Source organism: Rhamphochromis sp. 'chilingali' (assembly GCF_963969265.1).
Source record: "Rhamphochromis sp. 'chilingali' genome assembly, chromosome: 10".
In the NCBI taxonomy this organism is placed as follows: domain Eukaryota; kingdom Metazoa; phylum Chordata; class Actinopteri; order Cichliformes; family Cichlidae; genus Rhamphochromis; species Rhamphochromis sp. 'chilingali'.
Window position 1 is genome coordinate 21346126 of NC_137937.1, and position 16252 is coordinate 21362377.

Here is a 16252-nt window from a genome sequence, read left to right on the forward strand (position 1 = left end):
ATTCGTAAATCAGGGTGGAAAATAAGTATTTGGTCAATAACAAAAATACAACTCAATACTTTGTAACATAACCTTTGTTGGCAATAACAGAGGTCAAACGTTTACTATAGGTCTTTACCAGGTTTGCACACACAGTAGCTGGTATTTTGGCCCATTCCTCCATGCAGATCTTCTCGAGAGCAGTGATGTTTTGGGGCTGTCGCCGAGCAACACGGACTTTCAACTCCCGCCACAGATTTTCTATGGGGTTGAGGTCTGGAGACTGGCTAGGCCACTCCAGGACTTTCAAATGCTTCTTACGGAGCCACTCCTTTGTTGCCCGGGCGGTGTGTTTTGGATCATTGTCATGTTGAAGACCCAGCCTCGTTTCATCTTCAAAGTTCTCACTGATGGAAGGAGGTTTTGGCTCAAAATCTCACGATACATGGCCCCATTCATTCTGTCCTTAACACGGATCAGTCGTCCTGTCCCCTTGGCAGAAAAACAGCCCCATAGCATGATGTTTCCACCCCCATGCTTCACAGTAGGTATGGTGTTCTTGGGATGCAACTCAGTATTCTTCTTCCTCCAAACACGACGAGTTGAGTTTATACCAAAAAGTTCTACTTTGGTTTCATCTGACCACATGACATTCTCCCAATCCTCTGCTGTATCATCCATGTGCTCTCTGGCAAACTTCAGACGGGCCTGGACATGCACTGGCTTCAGCAGCGGAACACGTCTGGCACTGCGGGATTTGATTCCCTGCCGTTGTAGTGTGTTACTGATGGTGACCTTTGTTACTTTGGTCCCAGCTCTCTGCAGGTCATTCACCAGGTCCCCCCGTGTGGTTCTGGGATCTTTGCTCACCGTTCTCATGATCATTTTGACCCCACGGGATGAGATCTTGCGTGGAGCCCCAGATCGAGGGAGATTATCAGTGGTCTTGTATGTCTTCCATTTTCTGATGATTGCTCCCACAGTTGATTTTTTCACACCAAGCTGCTTGCCTATTGTAGATTCACTCTTCCCAGTCTGGTGCAGGTCTACAATACTTTTCCTGGTGTCCTTCGAAAGCTCTTTGGTCTTGGTCTTGGCCATGGCGGCGTTTGGAGTCTGACTGTTTGAGGCTGTGGACAGGTGTCTTTTATACAGATGATGAGTTCAAACAGGTGCCATTCATACAGGTAACGAGTGGGGGACAGAAAAGCTTCTTACAGAAGAAGTTACAGGTCTGTGAGAGCCAGAGATTTTCCTTGTTTGAGGTGACCAAATACTTATTTTCCACCATAATTTACGAATAAATTCTTTACAAATCCTACCATGTGGATTCATGGATTTTTTTTTCACATTCTGTCTCTCACAGTTGAAGTGTACCTCTGGTGCAAATTACTGACCTCTGTCATCATTTTAGGTGGGGGAACTTGCACAATCGGTGGCTGACTATATACTTTTTTGCCCCACTGTCTGTCTTCCTCAATTTTTATGAAAATTGGAATCCCACAGCTTTAGAAATGGCTTTGTAACCCTTTGCAGACTGATAGATGTCACTGAATTTATTTCTCAGGTGATTCTTTAGATCCTGGCATCAGGTCTTGCTTATTAAAATCTTTCAACCTGCTTCACTTTGTCAGACTAATTCTATTTAAATGACTTCCTGTTTCAATAAGTCTCCCAGAAAACATAATTAAGTTTAGTTTAGTAAGTTATGCTTTACTATATTTTGAACCCTGCAATCATGAAGGGCTCCATCTTCATTGCAAAGTTGCTGAAAACACAATGGGTGAATAAGCAAACAGTGGAGTGGTCAGCATTGCACGGGCAGACTTCTAAAAGGGTCCAGAACCAAACAACTAATTGACTGTTTTATTTTTCATTTGCAGGTTTCATAATGTAATATTCACAATTATGATAAGGAATTGCTCTTATTTGCAGGGTAACTAGAAGAGGCTAATTATTTTGTATAGATCCCTTTTTAAGTGTGGCGTGTATTTTATATGTGTGTGTCTTAGTTTTATGCCCATTAGTTTTTAAATTGTTATCATTTTTTAAATTGTATTGTTTTTTCTGTATTGCTTGTATTTATTTATTTTTATCTTTTTTTTTATCTTCAATAACTGTTCAGCACTTTGTTTGAAAGTGCTTTATACATAAAGCCTTAATAAATAAAGTTATCATTATTATTATTAGTAGTAGTAGTAGTAGTAGTAGTAGTATATTGGTGTGGACAGATTTGTAGTCCTAGGTCACCTCCACTCAGCCTTTGCTTGAAATCCCTAAACTAAATAAAACGATAGTTGTGAAATAAAAAATAAAGCTTTTATATATTTTATAAATCTTAAATCTTACGTCTTGTGGCAGTATTTTCGGGTCTATGACATATCGTAATTATTACGATTATTACAGTAATTTATTCAACAGAATAAGTTCTTAAAGTGCTCTGTCGCCCTCCGGCCTCAGCTCAGATACATTTACTCAGCTCTGCTGCCATCTGGTGGTCATTTTAGATTTCTTCATGAGCCAAGGTAGAGGCACGTGATACGTGTTGTTTGACACTAACTGAATCTGATGAGGCATGGCGCATGGGCACAGGAAGAACCGAGTGAATTATAGTGGAGGTTCCAGACAACCTGAAATAAAACTTCAAAAAGTGGCCACGTTCTTGGCGAAGGAGCCTTGACTCTCAATTCCCTTCTGCTTTTCATGTTATGTCAAGAGCGTCAAGTTTTTATACCAGACACCCCTAAAAGACATGCGCCTCCAAGGCTCGGAAAATGTTCGTTTATCCACTCTTAGCCTGTATTTATCACTGCAATAGATAACTAAGGAAGTTTAGAGATTTAATTTGAAGCGTATGGCCTTTAATAGTCCATAGGCGCCTGCGCATTGCGCATGACGTTCTGATAGGGTAAAGACGATCGATCTGTACTTCCGCTGCAACCCAAACAGCTGCACCGATGTTTTTCTAGTCAAAATTATCCGATCTGTGTTGTCCTCTGCTGCTTAAACCATGTCTGCATCTGGATTTGTTCTCGTGATCCTCGCGGTGTCCCTGTGGCCCGGTAAGATGGACGTTTACTCACAATCATATTAATGTCTGCATCACTGCGCCCCCCCACCAGACGACATTTATTCATTATTCAGTTATATACTACTGTATACAATATATAATGTAAACTTACACCAGGCTGTTGTTGCTGTTTATTGAAAACGTATAACCCCCTTGTAGTGTTGTAACTATATGCTAACCGATGCTGAAGCCATTACCTGCAATCTTCTGTCTTGTTTTCTGTTTCTTTTCTCTTTTGACTGAAGGTGACTCCAGGTTTATTACTGACCCTTTGTCATTCATAAAGCAGAAATCTCTGGTAAGCCTCGAAAAGAGCACATGTATTGAAAAAAAAAAACTAAACAAAACTGTATCTGTTTGCATAACATGAAAGCGCGAAAACTGAGCAATTTTGTCACTGTGGCTTCAGCAGACGTTGGATATCTGTCCAGAATGCAGCCAGATCATCCAGCTGTCGGCCAACATGATTTTCAGCAGCGATACCAAGGTAAAGAACGGTTTCACTTTACTTTCACTTCACTGTTTTACTCGCGACACGAACTGGGCTTGAAGAAATGCTTATTAAATAAAGTGGCCGCCACACCCTTGTAATATTTCTCTCCATGCGTTTGCAGGGAGTCGTATATGAAAGCTTGCACGCTTTGTGCCGCCGCCTCCCTGAAGAGCAGGTGCCAGAGTGTGATTTACAGGTGAAGACTTACCTGCCCAAAATCCTGCATCAAACCCCTGATCACGTGGTGAGTTTAACCTCAAGTGAGGCTTCTTTTTATGAAAGAAGACCATAAACACTGAAGCCTTCTGAGAGTCCTTTTACTTGATGTAAAATATTTGATATATTGTGTTTTGGGGTTGTTGTTTTTTTTTGTTTTTGCTTTTTTGTAGAAACCAGGAGAGCTTTGTGCAGCTTTTGGACTTTGTGCTCCTCACGAGAAAGAGAAAGTGCAGAAACTCTCCCACCATGCAGCTGGCACAGATACACTGGCCACAGGAACAAAGACAGATGTCAGTATGAGAAAGCAGAAGTCGAATATAAATTGAAAAGTGAAGTGAAACCTTTGTGAATTTTATGAAATGGGCCTCTTATCGGCTAATTCTCTCTCCAGGACGAGCTCAACCCAGTTTGCACCCTGTGTTTGTTTATCATCAAGAAGCTGGAGAGTCTGCTGCCCAAAAACATGACTGAGGTCATCTTTTCTTTACTTTGGTTCATTTAAAGAACCGTACCATCCATCACATCGTGTAAACCCTGCCTTGTCCTTCTTGCCCTGCAGGATGCTATAAAGAAGGTCATGGGGGAGGTCTGCGATCTTATACCCAAGCACTATAAGGACCAGTGTGATGATTTCATCAATAAATATGGCGTCGAGATTGTCGAATTCCTTTTGTCTTCTGCTGCACCTCACACGATATGCAGTCTTCTGCACCTCTGTCTGTTCAATGAGCAGCCGGTTCCAGGTTTGTCGTTATTGATGTATAGACTGGACCTGGCTCACTTCCTCATTCACCTAATTAATGCTCTACTGTTGCTGATTCTCCAGAGGTGTTCCTCCCATCAGACTGTGAGTCATGCCGCATACTGGCTGCGCTGAGCCGACTACACCAGGGCCTCAACGCCACTGAAGCTCAAACTTATGCTTTCCTGGAGTCTGTGTGTGACATCCACCCTACCGCCATCCCTAAGGTCTGACTCTCAGCTAACAGTGGTACTCTTAGAACAACACTCTTTACAAATTATATGGAACTTTAAAACACTTGAAGCCAGTGAGCCTTTTGGTAAATTTCTCCAACCTTTTTATGCGATCATTCAGCTTCTTGTCTGGACTTTCGCTCGAGTCTTTAAAGTGTCACAGCACGATAATACTGTTGATTCTCTTTTCAGTGTGAAGCCTTCACCAGTATCTACGGCTCACGGCTGCAGAAGGTCTTGGGAAACCAGATGGGATATCCTCATGCATGTGAAGTAAGAATAAACTAAAGGTTATTGTCAATGGGTTTACATCTGAATAGCAACATAGAGCCTGTATCAGCACTAATTCAAATTTTTACCACAGCCTGCAGCAACACAGAAATTCAGCAACTAAAACCTTCACAAACGTGCACTGATCTGCAAATTTACGATGTGAATCATTCCAGTCAGGGCAATATCAATCACAGACACACAAGTAACCACTTGATGGCACCACTCATGAGCAGCTGTCATTCTTTAGGTGTTGTTCATGTTCTCATGATGTTTCTTTCCATCTGTCCTGCAGAGAGCTGATCTGTGTGTGGCCTCGAAGCAGCTGGAACCGCTGGGAAAGAATCGTTGTACCTGGGGACCAAGCTACTGGTGCAAAGATGCTGAAACTGCTCAGGAGTGTGGTGTACGTGAAATTCTTTATTATTAGTAGTGTGAAATGATAAAAGACATGAACATCCATGTGAAAACTAAATATACAGCAATTAAATCGATTTTGCCACTGGCTGCCTAAAGTTATGCATCCCATCTTAAAGAAAAACACTTCAGATCGCCAGCTGGACCCAGCTCTTACTCTTCTGTGTATTTGATAAACCCTTGCTATCTGTTAAAGAGTCTTCCAATCTCTCTTTTCTAATAATTTAGCCTATTGATGAGTTTTTTATGTTTATTGATTGCATCAGTAATACTCCTTATATAAATATCAGGATCTGTATGGAAAGACAGCTCAGTCTGCCCTGAGTTTTAGTTGTGGCAAACATGTAACATAATGTCCTCTCTGATCAGAATACAAGCAATTTCCATCCACTGAGACTGGTCAGGTTGGGGTCTACCCCAGGTTAAATGTTAAAATCACCAGTTAATTGAATGTGTCTTTTAATTATGTCTTCTCCTGTCCTCTGACATACACAAAGAAGACTGCTACTCTGTGAGACGCTACGTTTGTTTCAGATCTTTGTGTTTTCAATCTGCAGAATCAAGCCTACTGTGAGAAATACATGTGGAAGAAGAATGAGTGAAGCCTGCCAGACTGACTGCAGCCTTGTGCACACAGTGACCTACTTTTTATTAAACTGATCAACTGTTAAATGTTTTCTACCTGTGATGCACTGATTGTTTGTTTTTTACATTTTTGTTATTGTTGCTGTTTTATGGGTAAATTTTCCATATTCCAGTCAATAAGCCTTATGAATGTTACACATGAAGTTTCCAGTTTGCATGAAGTGTCCCACTGAGGCTGGGGTTCATTCTGAAACATTAGTTTAAGGCTGAACAGTAAGTCTTATTCTGTGTATTACAATAGCTGTTATTATCAATGTGAAAATCTGCAAGCCACACGCTGAGCTCTAAGAATATAATGGAAACTACTGACTGATCGACACAGCTGCTGCTTCTGTAACATTATTTGATCTTGCCTTGACTGCTGTTGCAAATGACCACATATGAATAAAAATGGTATTAAATTATATCAAAGGTGTGGTGTAAAAAAAATGTAACCTGCAGACAGACATGTGTACTGGACCTGGTTTATTTAGAAACTTCCAAGTAGTAAAAAGATAAAACTGTGGGGAAAAAAGAAAAAAAAAAACAAGCAGACATTTGCTTCATGTGGTTGTAAAGGATGCCCTGATGCTCTCTTGCCACTCTCATTCAACATTCTGTTGTTTTAAAACACATAAATACCCAGTTCATGTCCAGGACAATCACAAAGCCTCTGGTTATTCACACACTGAGGAATACTTTAAATCCCCATGTGGTTGTTTCTTCCATCATTGCTTTCTTGCCTCTTCCAGATCTGAGAGGGGAGGAGAAAGCACACTGTCAACTACAAGGACTCCTTGTTAAACAATTAACGCATGTCGTCAATATCACAGTCCGAAGATGCAATGGTCTGCTTCAAACTGTGGATGTTGCACATAAAACTGAGTGGTCGACTTGCCTGGATGTAAGCCTCTGAAAGTGTGATCATCTGAGGGAGGATGTCAGTCACCTGCAGGTCCTGCATCTCGTACCACTTTCCAGTTCCCTGATTAAACACAAAGACAAACGGATGCCGTTTAAGACAAGCCACAGTTTACAAAATCAATTTGGCTAAAAGCATTAACGTGCTCGGTTAATTCTATTAGCAGTACCAAAAAGTTCTAGATGCTTACATGATGCAGAACATGTATTCTGTACGCTCCCTCAGTGGGTTTCCCATCATGCACTACATTTGCAATGAGGTCATACGTCGTGTTCTTCTCGGTGGCTTGAGCTTCTTCTGTCAAGTATTCACGAAGGTCTACATTTCTGTTGAATTACACAAAGGGACGACATACCGTCATTTAAACCGAAGACACAATGAACACACAAGAGATACAACACGCAGTAAGTATAATGTCTTTGATCAAGGCTACATTTTGAATACACGAATGGCACTTACGTTATAGGGAAGTTGACAATTGTGGGGTTCTTTTCCACAAAGAAGTTGTTCTTGGTGAATCTTTTGATGCAAAAGATGAGGTACGGAGGCAGTTTGGTCAACTGGAACCTTTTGAGAAAATTCTCTTTGTAGGTTTTGTATTCCTATAATTAAGGGAAAATACACAGATTTGTTCTCAGTGTTCAATTATTAATAGAACTCACATCTAAGTAACACTAAGCTTTAAATGCTCTAATTTCAATTAAAATAGACACCCTTTCAAAATTAATGTTATCAACAGATTTTTCTTTCTTTTTTTGGAGGAAGAGATTGTTTTGAATCAAATTAAGTGGACTTTTATGCAACACCAATTTGTACCACATGACTGAATGGCCATTAGCTGTAGCATCGAGGACTGCCCTGAGGAGAAATGTCGATGTAGAGGCAGACGTGGAAGGAAAGGGATTCTAGAGAACAGCCTGAAAGGTGAAACTTCTCATGATGCTAGACAGAAATCACGCTTGGTTGCAAAGAACCAAAGCAATAATAACCAGGAGCAAAACAAGACAAACATGTCTAAGCTTTGCACCACATATCCAGTTCGTGGATATTAACGGAAAAGCTAATAATGCTTATAGACTGTAAAAACCTAAGTTTCAATGCAAACTTTTGTATCACTGCAGGTTTTCTGCAATAAAAGTTGTTAAACCCAGTGGCTACGTCATGGATGTTAGAGGGCATAATGCTGCGCTTGATATACGCAGCGCACTTCCTTCATTCTGACACTAAGTGTGTGGCACAAACTCAAGAGGTGCGCAGCTGTTCTCCACATCGGTGCAAGCACAGTGGAGGAGAGAGGAAGATATAGGCTGTAGTTGTGTCAGCTACATTAACCGTTTCTGATAAAACACTGTCACCTAGTGTTGACACCTTTAGTTCAATTTTGCACTTTCTACTTTATATTACTGCACAGCCATCAGTAGTACAGATCACTCCACTGCGATATTGACATGGCAGTATTTGCAAGCTCTTTTACTTTGTGAGAGTGATTATCAAAGCCAGTAGGATTAAAATGAATCGGTACCTTCTCTGTGCTGCCATTGAACTTGGCCAGGATGTTAAAGAGAGGGACCTGAGGGATTATAAGCTGCTCTTTTTCATCCTTGTACAGTGGAGCAGTTGGGAGGTCAAGGGTCAGAAACAGAAAGGAAGACTCAGACATCTGCTCCTGATACTCATCTGTTGTAAGCAGAGCCTCTTTTTCCTCTGGCGGCTGTAAGATTTTAAAAATCAAAGTCATCAAAACATAAACAACTCAATTCACAGGAAATGAGTTATATACTTTCACAGAATACATAGTAAAATGCTATTGGACTCTTAGAAGAACTGAATCTTAAATAGTGCAGAACTTAAAAAGAATTTGAATAAGTAACAAATAAAGTCAAGTTTTTCTATTACTAAACTTATTCAGGTCCATATGTTAAACAATTATCTTATAACACAAGCAAGAAACTCACCAAATCTGGGTGTGGGAGTTTTTTGGAGAAGATCCGCATGTAGCCTTGAAATGCTTTTGTAATGATTGCTATGAGGGGAGAAGGGCAAGAAAAGGGAGGTTTAGTGGCCTCATAATGAGGTGAACCGTCGAAGTGATCTCTTCCACCTGCTCTACATTCTCACTACAAGTCACAATGTCATCTGCAAACGTCATAGTCCACGGAGCTTGTCCATCACACTGCACAGTCACAATATGATTTTGTGCAGAGACTGCAGATTCTGTATGAAACCCAAGGTTTGAGAATCAAAAAAATACAAATTAAATTAACCCTTAAAGTCCTTAAGATGCTTTTAATATCACAACAGAAGGCTAAAGATGCACTACTGCATTAGAACCAAACTTAAGAGTCAAATCCAATTTTTTTCCCACTTACATGGCTTCTTCTTTGTGCCTCCGAGAGCACCATGCAGGGCATTTAAGAACCACGTCATGAAGTCCACAGCATCACCTGCAGAACAGAAAACAATCAATTAGCACCAAAACCTGTATTGAAAGCCTACCTAAGCCCAGAAAGTACAACTTAGTGAATGTAAAGCAATACCTTGCTTTGTAATCTGGAAGTTCTTCTTGCTGCACAACACTACAGCCTGCAACATCTCGTGGGGCGACACATGGGCCTTAAAGTTTCTTGGATTCCAAAGTTTGCGCATCAGCTCACCAAACCTCTGCACCAAGAGAAACATGATGTCTCCCGGGGGCCTGCGGATTCCTCTGTAGTTTTCCTCCTCCAGGAAGTAATTTCGCAAAGGTGGAACATTAGAAAAAGCCTTGAAAAGAGAGACACAAATGAGAAGGGAGGATATTATTCAAAAAATGTACAACAATTAATAAAATCTAGAGTGGTAGATATCCATACCTGTAACACCACATTGGCATAGTCATTGGCTTTGATGTTGTTGAGCCCTACAATGCCCGGTAAGTAGGTGGTACCGTCATAGGCTCTGTACAGTTTACCCTGCTTGTCCAGCCCCGCAATGTGCTGCTTGGTGAAAGTTGGCTTCAGCACGTACTGTAGAGAGAAGAAGATAAGATAAGATAAGATAAGATAAGATAAGATAAGATAAGATAAGATAAGATAACCTTTATTAGTCCCACACGTGGGAAATTTGTTTTGTCACAGCAGGAAGTGGACAGTGCAAAAGTTATGAGGCAAAAATTAGAATACAATAAGAATAAATACAGTACACAACTGTACAGAATAGAATAAAATAAAATACTATATACAGTAGAATAAAATAAAATAAATATACAATAAGATAAAAATAGAATACAAATACAAATACTATATACAACTGAGTAAAAATACAACGATGACAGAAAGGATTATTGCACTTAGTATTATTGCATATGTATGGATGTGTTTGCTTGATCAGTTAAAGTCTTTATTATGGAGTCTGACAGCAGTGGGGAGGAAAGACCTGCGAAATCTCTCCGTCCCACACCGTGGGTGCCGCAGTCTCCCACTGAAGGAGCTGCTCAGTGCTGTCACAGTCTGCTGCATGTAAGCAAATCAGCTGTTTGTGGTAACTCTTCCAAAGCCAGAGCTCAGAAATAATGACAAAATCAAACAGAACATGGTTAGTATCATATCAGACTGAAAACACTGGTGCTTCTTCAGTCAATCCAGTCACAATTCAGACTGGAAGATATTTATTCACTCAATTCAGCTTAAAAAAAAGTCACTAAAGTCAAAATATTTTGAATGTAATTTAACCTTTAGCATAGATATATATTTACACTGTAGATTCTTTTTCTTCTTTCGGCTGCTCCTATTAGGTGGCATCACAGCGGATCATCTGCCTCAATTTCACCTCTTCTCATTACAGCCCAGTATATGCCTTATCCCTCCTCTGCACATGTCCAAACCTCCCTCAGACTTGTCTCTAACTTCACCTCTAAACTGCTCAACCTGAGCTGTCCCTCTGGTGTAGCTAATGCTGTCTATCCTGATCACAGAGATAAGTGAATACGGTCCAGTGAGTTTAAATGCTCAAATTGCCTCCAGTCACCAGATTTCAAAGCAATGGGATGTGATGAAACAGGAGCCACACATCATGGATGTGCAGCTGACAAATCTGCAGCAACTGTCTGACACTATCATGTCAAAATGGACCAATTTCTCTGAGGAATTTTCAATCACCTTGTTGAATTTCTGCCATGAAGAATTAATAAGCAAGCTCTGAAGGTAAAAGGGGTCCAAACCTGTAGTAATAAGGTGTACCCTATAAAGTGGCCAGTGAGATTACATGAATTTTAGTTTTAGTATGAAAAACATTACTTTACTTACTGTGATATCTTCTAGTGATGAATCAATGATCTCATAGTTATCTGGCAGACAGTAAAACTTGAGTGTATGCAGATTGAGGAACACATGATGGGTAAACTGTACGCTGTGAGTGTACGCGTGAGACTTCAGACCTCTTCCTACAAAAAACAAAACAAAACCCACACAAATCAGTACAAATACAACAGGGTCTCTGATCCCCAGTTAAAATGTCAATTTGCCTACCTTGAAAGTATTTCCCACATATAAGGCAGGCGTAGACATTGATGTGGGAGAGAGAGATGGAGCAGAGTTTCTCAAAGTCGAAGTCCAGCACACTCCTGCAGGATTGACAGACGTGAATTCACCTGCAGAGGTGGAATACAGCTTTAATAGCAATACACAGTCTACTCCGGCCTACCTGTTTATGGTGTCAAGGTAAGGACAGTGGCGGCTTCTTCGGTCTTCTACTGCATGTCCTCGTCCCACTTTGGCTGCCACTGCAACGTGAAGTGGCCCAAGAACAAATGTCAAGCCAAACCATGTACCAACATTTCAAAGCAATGAGCTAAACATGCTAACTAGCTTAGCTTTAATGTTGTGAGGTATGCTTGTTTTCAAACACTGGGTGCTTTAAGATGATGGGTATCGTTGTTTTTAGCACACAGTGGAGACACTTATTGATCCGTCTATACGTTACTGGACAGGCCAGTAAAAAAAACGAACACACCACTGGCTAACAACAACGCTAACTGCTAACCAAACGCAGGGCATACGTTTGAGGAACATACTTACCTCCGTCTTCATTGTCATCATCATCTAAATCCACCTCTCTTTCACGCTTCAAAGAAACCATAGCAGCAGAGAGACGGCGTCAAAACAATGGAGAAGCTAAAACTTTACGTTATTTGGAGGGAGTGATGAATGGGTCAAACACGGTGCGCCTCGAAACTCGCGGCGATTGTGCGTTGTAGCCGTGGAGCAGCAAACTAAAACCTAACCCGGAGTTTAAAAACCTACTAACGCTATACACGCTGTTAATCACTTACCAAAAACTAATATAATAACTTGCCTAACTTCTAAACTTTAACTGGACCTTTGTTTGTCTTTTATATATATATATAATATATATATAAAGGTTTGTCATGTATGGGTATTTGTTTATGGTGTGCAATTTAGTTATAACATTTTTATTAACTCAGGGAGCATTATAATTGGACAACATGTTATCGTTAGTTAGCCGTAGCTATATAGCTTTTTGACCGTTCACAGTGCTCTGATTGGGACTTGTTGCAATCAGTAGTGCTTAAATACTGACTTTGTTTGGAAGCGGTTTGCTGAAATGGATGTTTTAAGAGAAGAGGGGGTCCACGAGCTGAAATACAAACCAGGTGGCCGCTTGGATATGAGCCACGGCTTCCTGCACCATATCCGGAGGAACCAGATTGCTAGGCGAGTTCCTCAGCTGCTATTAGCGTATGCTAGTGCAATAGGTCATTCAGCTAAAAACATAATCGTTGTTATTAGTAGTGAAAAGTAATTTTATGATTAAGTGAATGTTATCTTGTTATTAACATACACGCTTTTACATTCGGAGCTAAAATATATGGGGAGGTCGCAGAGGCCTGGTGACCAGTTCGTTTTGATTTAAGATGCTGAGAAGCAAAATGATGAACAACTGCATACTGAAAAAAACTGAGTTCAATCAGTGCGTGCATCTGTGAAAAGGGGGGTCATTTTTAACTTGTTTTTGACAGAAAACACGACAGACCCCAAAAAATACTAGGAAAGCAATTAAACACATCACTTCACTTCTATAATGTTTTTGTTTGTAGGTTTCTTTGAAATGCATTTCAGTATAGCAAGTAAACTTGGCACAAAAGGTAAGGAAAATCTGTATTTGGCTTTTGAAAATAAGTGATATTTCACTGTAAAGTCTGTTTATGTCCTCTTAAATTGTGCCACTTGTGGGATGTGCCCATGAAAAAACCTGGCAAATCTTCTCTGTGAATCCTAAACAGTTTCTTTCTGCTACTGACTCTTGTTTTGAGATTCTAGTACCCCGGATATAGACAGTCAGGTGTCTGGTTGTTGCCGGATTAGCACCACCTGTTATCGTGGACCTTACAGGGTACGTGCCAATAGGGCAACTTCAAGTACCTTATCCAAATTAAGGGCCAAGTTCTATTTGACGCAGGATGTCAGACAGGCGACGAAATGGGAATCCCAAGAAGACGACACAATAAGAAGACTGTTTCTTCACCCTGTCAGCACTTTGGAACAGAAGTCAGACTTCTGTAGATTTTCAGTCAAGGTTTGCAGAACAGTATGACTGACTGCGCTCTACCCAGAAAATCCAGACCAGACTCCCAAGGCCAATCTCCAGGGTCATAGGGCTGCCAGGAGGCTTGCCATGACTGCTGTTCACCATCAGGCAAATTTGCGCTGCTGTTGGCAACATGTGCACTGGGACACTGTGATGATTGCTGCACTGATAGGGTAGCAGCTTTTGGTGGAGGTAGTGTTATAACGTGGGGCAGCATCTCCTTTGGTGGAAAAACGAGGCTTGCCAAAATTTGAGCCAATCTCAAGGCAAGAGATATTGAGATGAGATTCTGCAAATGGTGGTCACCACAACAGAGCGGACCACCTCAGCTCCGGTCTTTGGGAGTGAAGAGGATGGAATGTCCTACCTGAAGTCCTGACCCTGTTGAACAGTTATGTGATCAGCTTGGATGTGGACCAAACCGGTGACCAGCGTAGAAGATGCCAAGCTGTTGAGGCTGCGTATGGTTACTGCTGCATGCATAGCCCCATATTTCTTGGATTAAAAAATTGCTAAAAAAAAATTTAAGACCTAAATCATCTAGTTCAGTAGACAACACCAAACAAGAGTCAATAGCAGAATAGGCTGTTTGGTATTGAGAAGATTTAGCAGGTTTTTCATGGCAAAACCCCCATACTCACCTCTGCTGATCATTCAATGCATATGTTAGGAAAAATGCATTTTCCTTAGAAATGTGGGACTACTGAAGGGCAAATAAAAAGGCTTCCAACGGTATGAGATTTATTTGCAAGGTGGATTGTTACAAGAAAGAAATAATGGACCTTACTTTTTGTGCCAAATTTACATAGGAATGACCTACTTTCATAATGCATTTTCTGAACTATACAACAAACTGTTAGAAATTTACATACATGCATATGTAGGCATGGATATCATGTCCATGAATCATTTCACACACAAAAAGACTGTTCAAAGAAAATCCCCAAATTACATTGCAAGCCTGTATTTAAGCTTCTCAATACTGGCTGAAGACTGGCTGACTGGTAAAAAGGGGCATTTTGCTGTCAGTGTCTTTCAATTTTATTTAAAAGGTGACCTCTGTATACAGTGGTTAGTCAAGTCAAAAATCACAATTAAAAAAACAGTGTTACTCCATTAATGCTTGGGTTTGAATAAATGGAGAATTCTGCAATCTGTGACTTTGATAGTAGTCCACATGACAGGTTATTACTAAATGCGGTTGTTTCATTCTGCTGTTTTAGCATTAATTTCATGTAATTAAAAAAAAAGCCAGGTAAAATTAACAGTAAGATGAAAATGAGAGCATCACAGGGAAGAGTTAAAAATATTTCTGAGGCTTAATCTTTTCTTTTCTTTCTTTTTGAATGAACAAATTGTTTATTACATGTTCTTGATTTAGGTTTTATTTTTATTATTTATTTATTCATATGCCATGGAACAACCAAGTTGTCATATTTTCTGCATTAACAAAATTTTGATTCCCTTTCTCCAGAGATGACTATGATAAAGAAGTGAAGCAAGCCAAAGAGCTTCAGCGGCGGAGACACACCACAACCCCTCGAAGACCCCGTCGACCTGACATGCAAGTGTACCATCCTCGAAGAAGACGTAAGACTGATGTGCTTTCTCTTGACTTTTGTGCTGATTGTGCACCCATTAGCGGGAAGATAATGTGTGTGTGTGTGCGCTCATTGTTCAGATGGTTCAGAGCCAGGGGCCGGTGCTGATGCTGAAGAAAACGAGAGTGGATCAAGCACAGAGACTGACGCCAGTGGGACTGAACTCTTTTGGCTTGAATATGAAGCAGATTCTGGTACCATTACATCCATCCTTGTGCACAAGGTTAATGCCGATTTCTTTTTATGGTGTTTTCAGCTCTTTGGTCATTTCCTGTGTGTAATTCCTTTAAATGCCCTCTGTTTCTGAAGGAAGACAAGCCTGAGAAGGTGGTAGAACGTGTTGCAGAGAAGAACATCCTGGATGCAGCCATGCGGGCAGCTCTGAAGGTTCGAATTCGAAAGGAAATTGATAAAAGGCGAGACAAACGCTGAGCAATCAACAGATTACGACCATAAAGGAGCTCCACACACAGAGGAGTAATGCTTCGTTTGCAGTTCTGCACTCCTCCAGAGCACTCTTGTGCATTAAGGGTATAAGAAGGATCATTTAGAGTGACTGTCAGCAGAGATCTAACATGGAGACTTGTATTCAGGCCTTTTTTTTTTCGCAAGAAGGAAGAGCACAGTTTATGGCTGGGAGTTGTTTTCAGGTTTAATTGCAATTCTTGACCTTGGACAGTTGTGTTATTCTCTGATTCACATATTGAGGACACATTTAAGTTGACTGAACATTTCTAAAATTGTTACTTTTTTTTAATAGTTACATTTAGAAAGAGCAGGTACTCTTCAGCACAGAGTCCTAAAAGTGTTGTCCTCCATGTCCTGTGATTCTTGTGTTTACAAAGATTCTGTTTTGTTAAATTAAGATTTGAACTCTTTGTGCGAAGTGTTTTAAGCTGATCATCGGTCTGTCAGCAATCCTGTGTTTAAGAAATGAGGGAAATTAGTTTTGAAGTCCGAGTTTAGTAGATGTTGGGTTGGTAACTGTTCTGTAGGTTTCAGTGCTCTGATTTATTTTGGATTGTTGAGAGGCTTATTTTTGATACTGTAATATCTTTTTGAGAATGACACTTTACATATAAAATGTATAAAAGCCA

General features: G+C 40.5%; 3 protein-coding genes across 4 annotated transcripts; 2 read left to right on the top strand and 1 right to left on the bottom strand.

Moving 5' to 3' along the window:
- Positions 1–2857: 2857 nt before the first annotated feature.
- On the top strand, positions 2858–6479 carry sftpbb (surfactant protein Bb). Of its 2 annotated transcripts, none has more exons than XM_080893568.1 (11): positions 2858–3041; positions 3295–3347; positions 3459–3536; positions 3664–3786; positions 3932–4051; positions 4153–4233; positions 4321–4504; positions 4588–4730; positions 4929–5009; positions 5302–5412; positions 5981–6479. In XM_080893568.1, exons 1-11 carry the CDS (start codon positions 2990–2992, stop codon positions 6023–6025), a joined length of 1071 nt encoding a protein of 356 aa, XP_080749694.1. In that variant the 5' UTR covers positions 2858–2989; the 3' UTR covers positions 6026–6479. The 2 variants fall into 2 exon arrangements, with proteins under 2 accessions (XP_080749694.1, XP_080749695.1); XM_080893569.1 differs by having other exon boundaries at positions 3462–3536.
- Positions 6480–6516: 37 nt separating this feature from the next.
- On the bottom strand, positions 6517–12209 carry usp39 (ubiquitin specific peptidase 39). The gene is made up of 13 exons (XM_080893567.1): positions 12024–12209; positions 11650–11728; positions 11475–11569; positions 11253–11389; positions 9822–9974; positions 9507–9732; positions 9339–9413; positions 8925–8992; positions 8492–8680; positions 7429–7571; positions 7160–7295; positions 6946–7032; positions 6517–6801 (listed from the first exon to the last, which is right to left on the bottom strand). Exons 1-13 carry the CDS (start codon positions 12082–12084, stop codon positions 6748–6750), a joined length of 1503 nt encoding a protein of 500 aa, XP_080749693.1. The 5' UTR covers positions 12085–12209; the 3' UTR covers positions 6517–6747.
- Positions 12210–12437: 228 nt separating this feature from the next.
- Positions 12438–16252, top strand: cUnh2orf68 (chromosome Un C2orf68 homolog). Its single transcript, XM_080893570.1, has 4 exons — positions 12438–12680; positions 15029–15144; positions 15236–15378; positions 15465–16252. The coding sequence occupies exons 1-4, from the start codon at positions 12571–12573 to the stop codon at positions 15585–15587; spliced, it is 492 nt and encodes a 163-aa protein (XP_080749696.1). The 5' UTR covers positions 12438–12570; the 3' UTR covers positions 15588–16252.

Excerpts from the sequence above, each read along its gene's own strand:
- sftpbb (XM_080893568.1), top strand. The coding sequence starts at position 2,990 with ATGTCTGCATCTGGATTTGTTCTCGTGATCCTCGCGGTGTCCCTGTGG. Across the intron at positions 3,787-3,931 it reads ATCAAACCCCTGATCACGTG|AAACCAGGAGAGCTTTGTGC; the intron begins GTGAGTTTAACC and ends GCTTTTTTGTAG. Across the intron at positions 5,010-5,301 it reads GATATCCTCATGCATGTGAA|AGAGCTGATCTGTGTGTGGC; the intron begins GTAAGAATAAAC and ends TCTGTCCTGCAG.
- usp39 (XM_080893567.1), bottom strand. The coding sequence starts at position 12,084 with ATGGTTTCTTTGAAGCGTGAAAGAGAGGTGGATTTAGATGATGATGAC. Across the intron at positions 11,570-11,649 it reads TACCTTGACACCATAAACAG|GAGTGTGCTGGACTTCGACT; the intron begins GTAGGCCGGAGT and ends TCAATCCTGCAG. Across the intron at positions 7,296-7,428 it reads ATTGTCAACTTCCCTATAAC|AAATGTAGACCTTCGTGAAT; the intron begins GTAAGTGCCATT and ends GTAATTCAACAG.
- cUnh2orf68 (XM_080893570.1), top strand. The coding sequence starts at position 12,571 with ATGGATGTTTTAAGAGAAGAGGGGGTCCACGAGCTGAAATACAAACCA. Across the intron at positions 15,145-15,235 it reads GTACCATCCTCGAAGAAGAC|ATGGTTCAGAGCCAGGGGCC; the intron begins GTAAGACTGATG and ends CTCATTGTTCAG. Across the intron at positions 15,379-15,464 it reads CATCCATCCTTGTGCACAAG|GAAGACAAGCCTGAGAAGGT; the intron begins GTTAATGCCGAT and ends CTGTTTCTGAAG.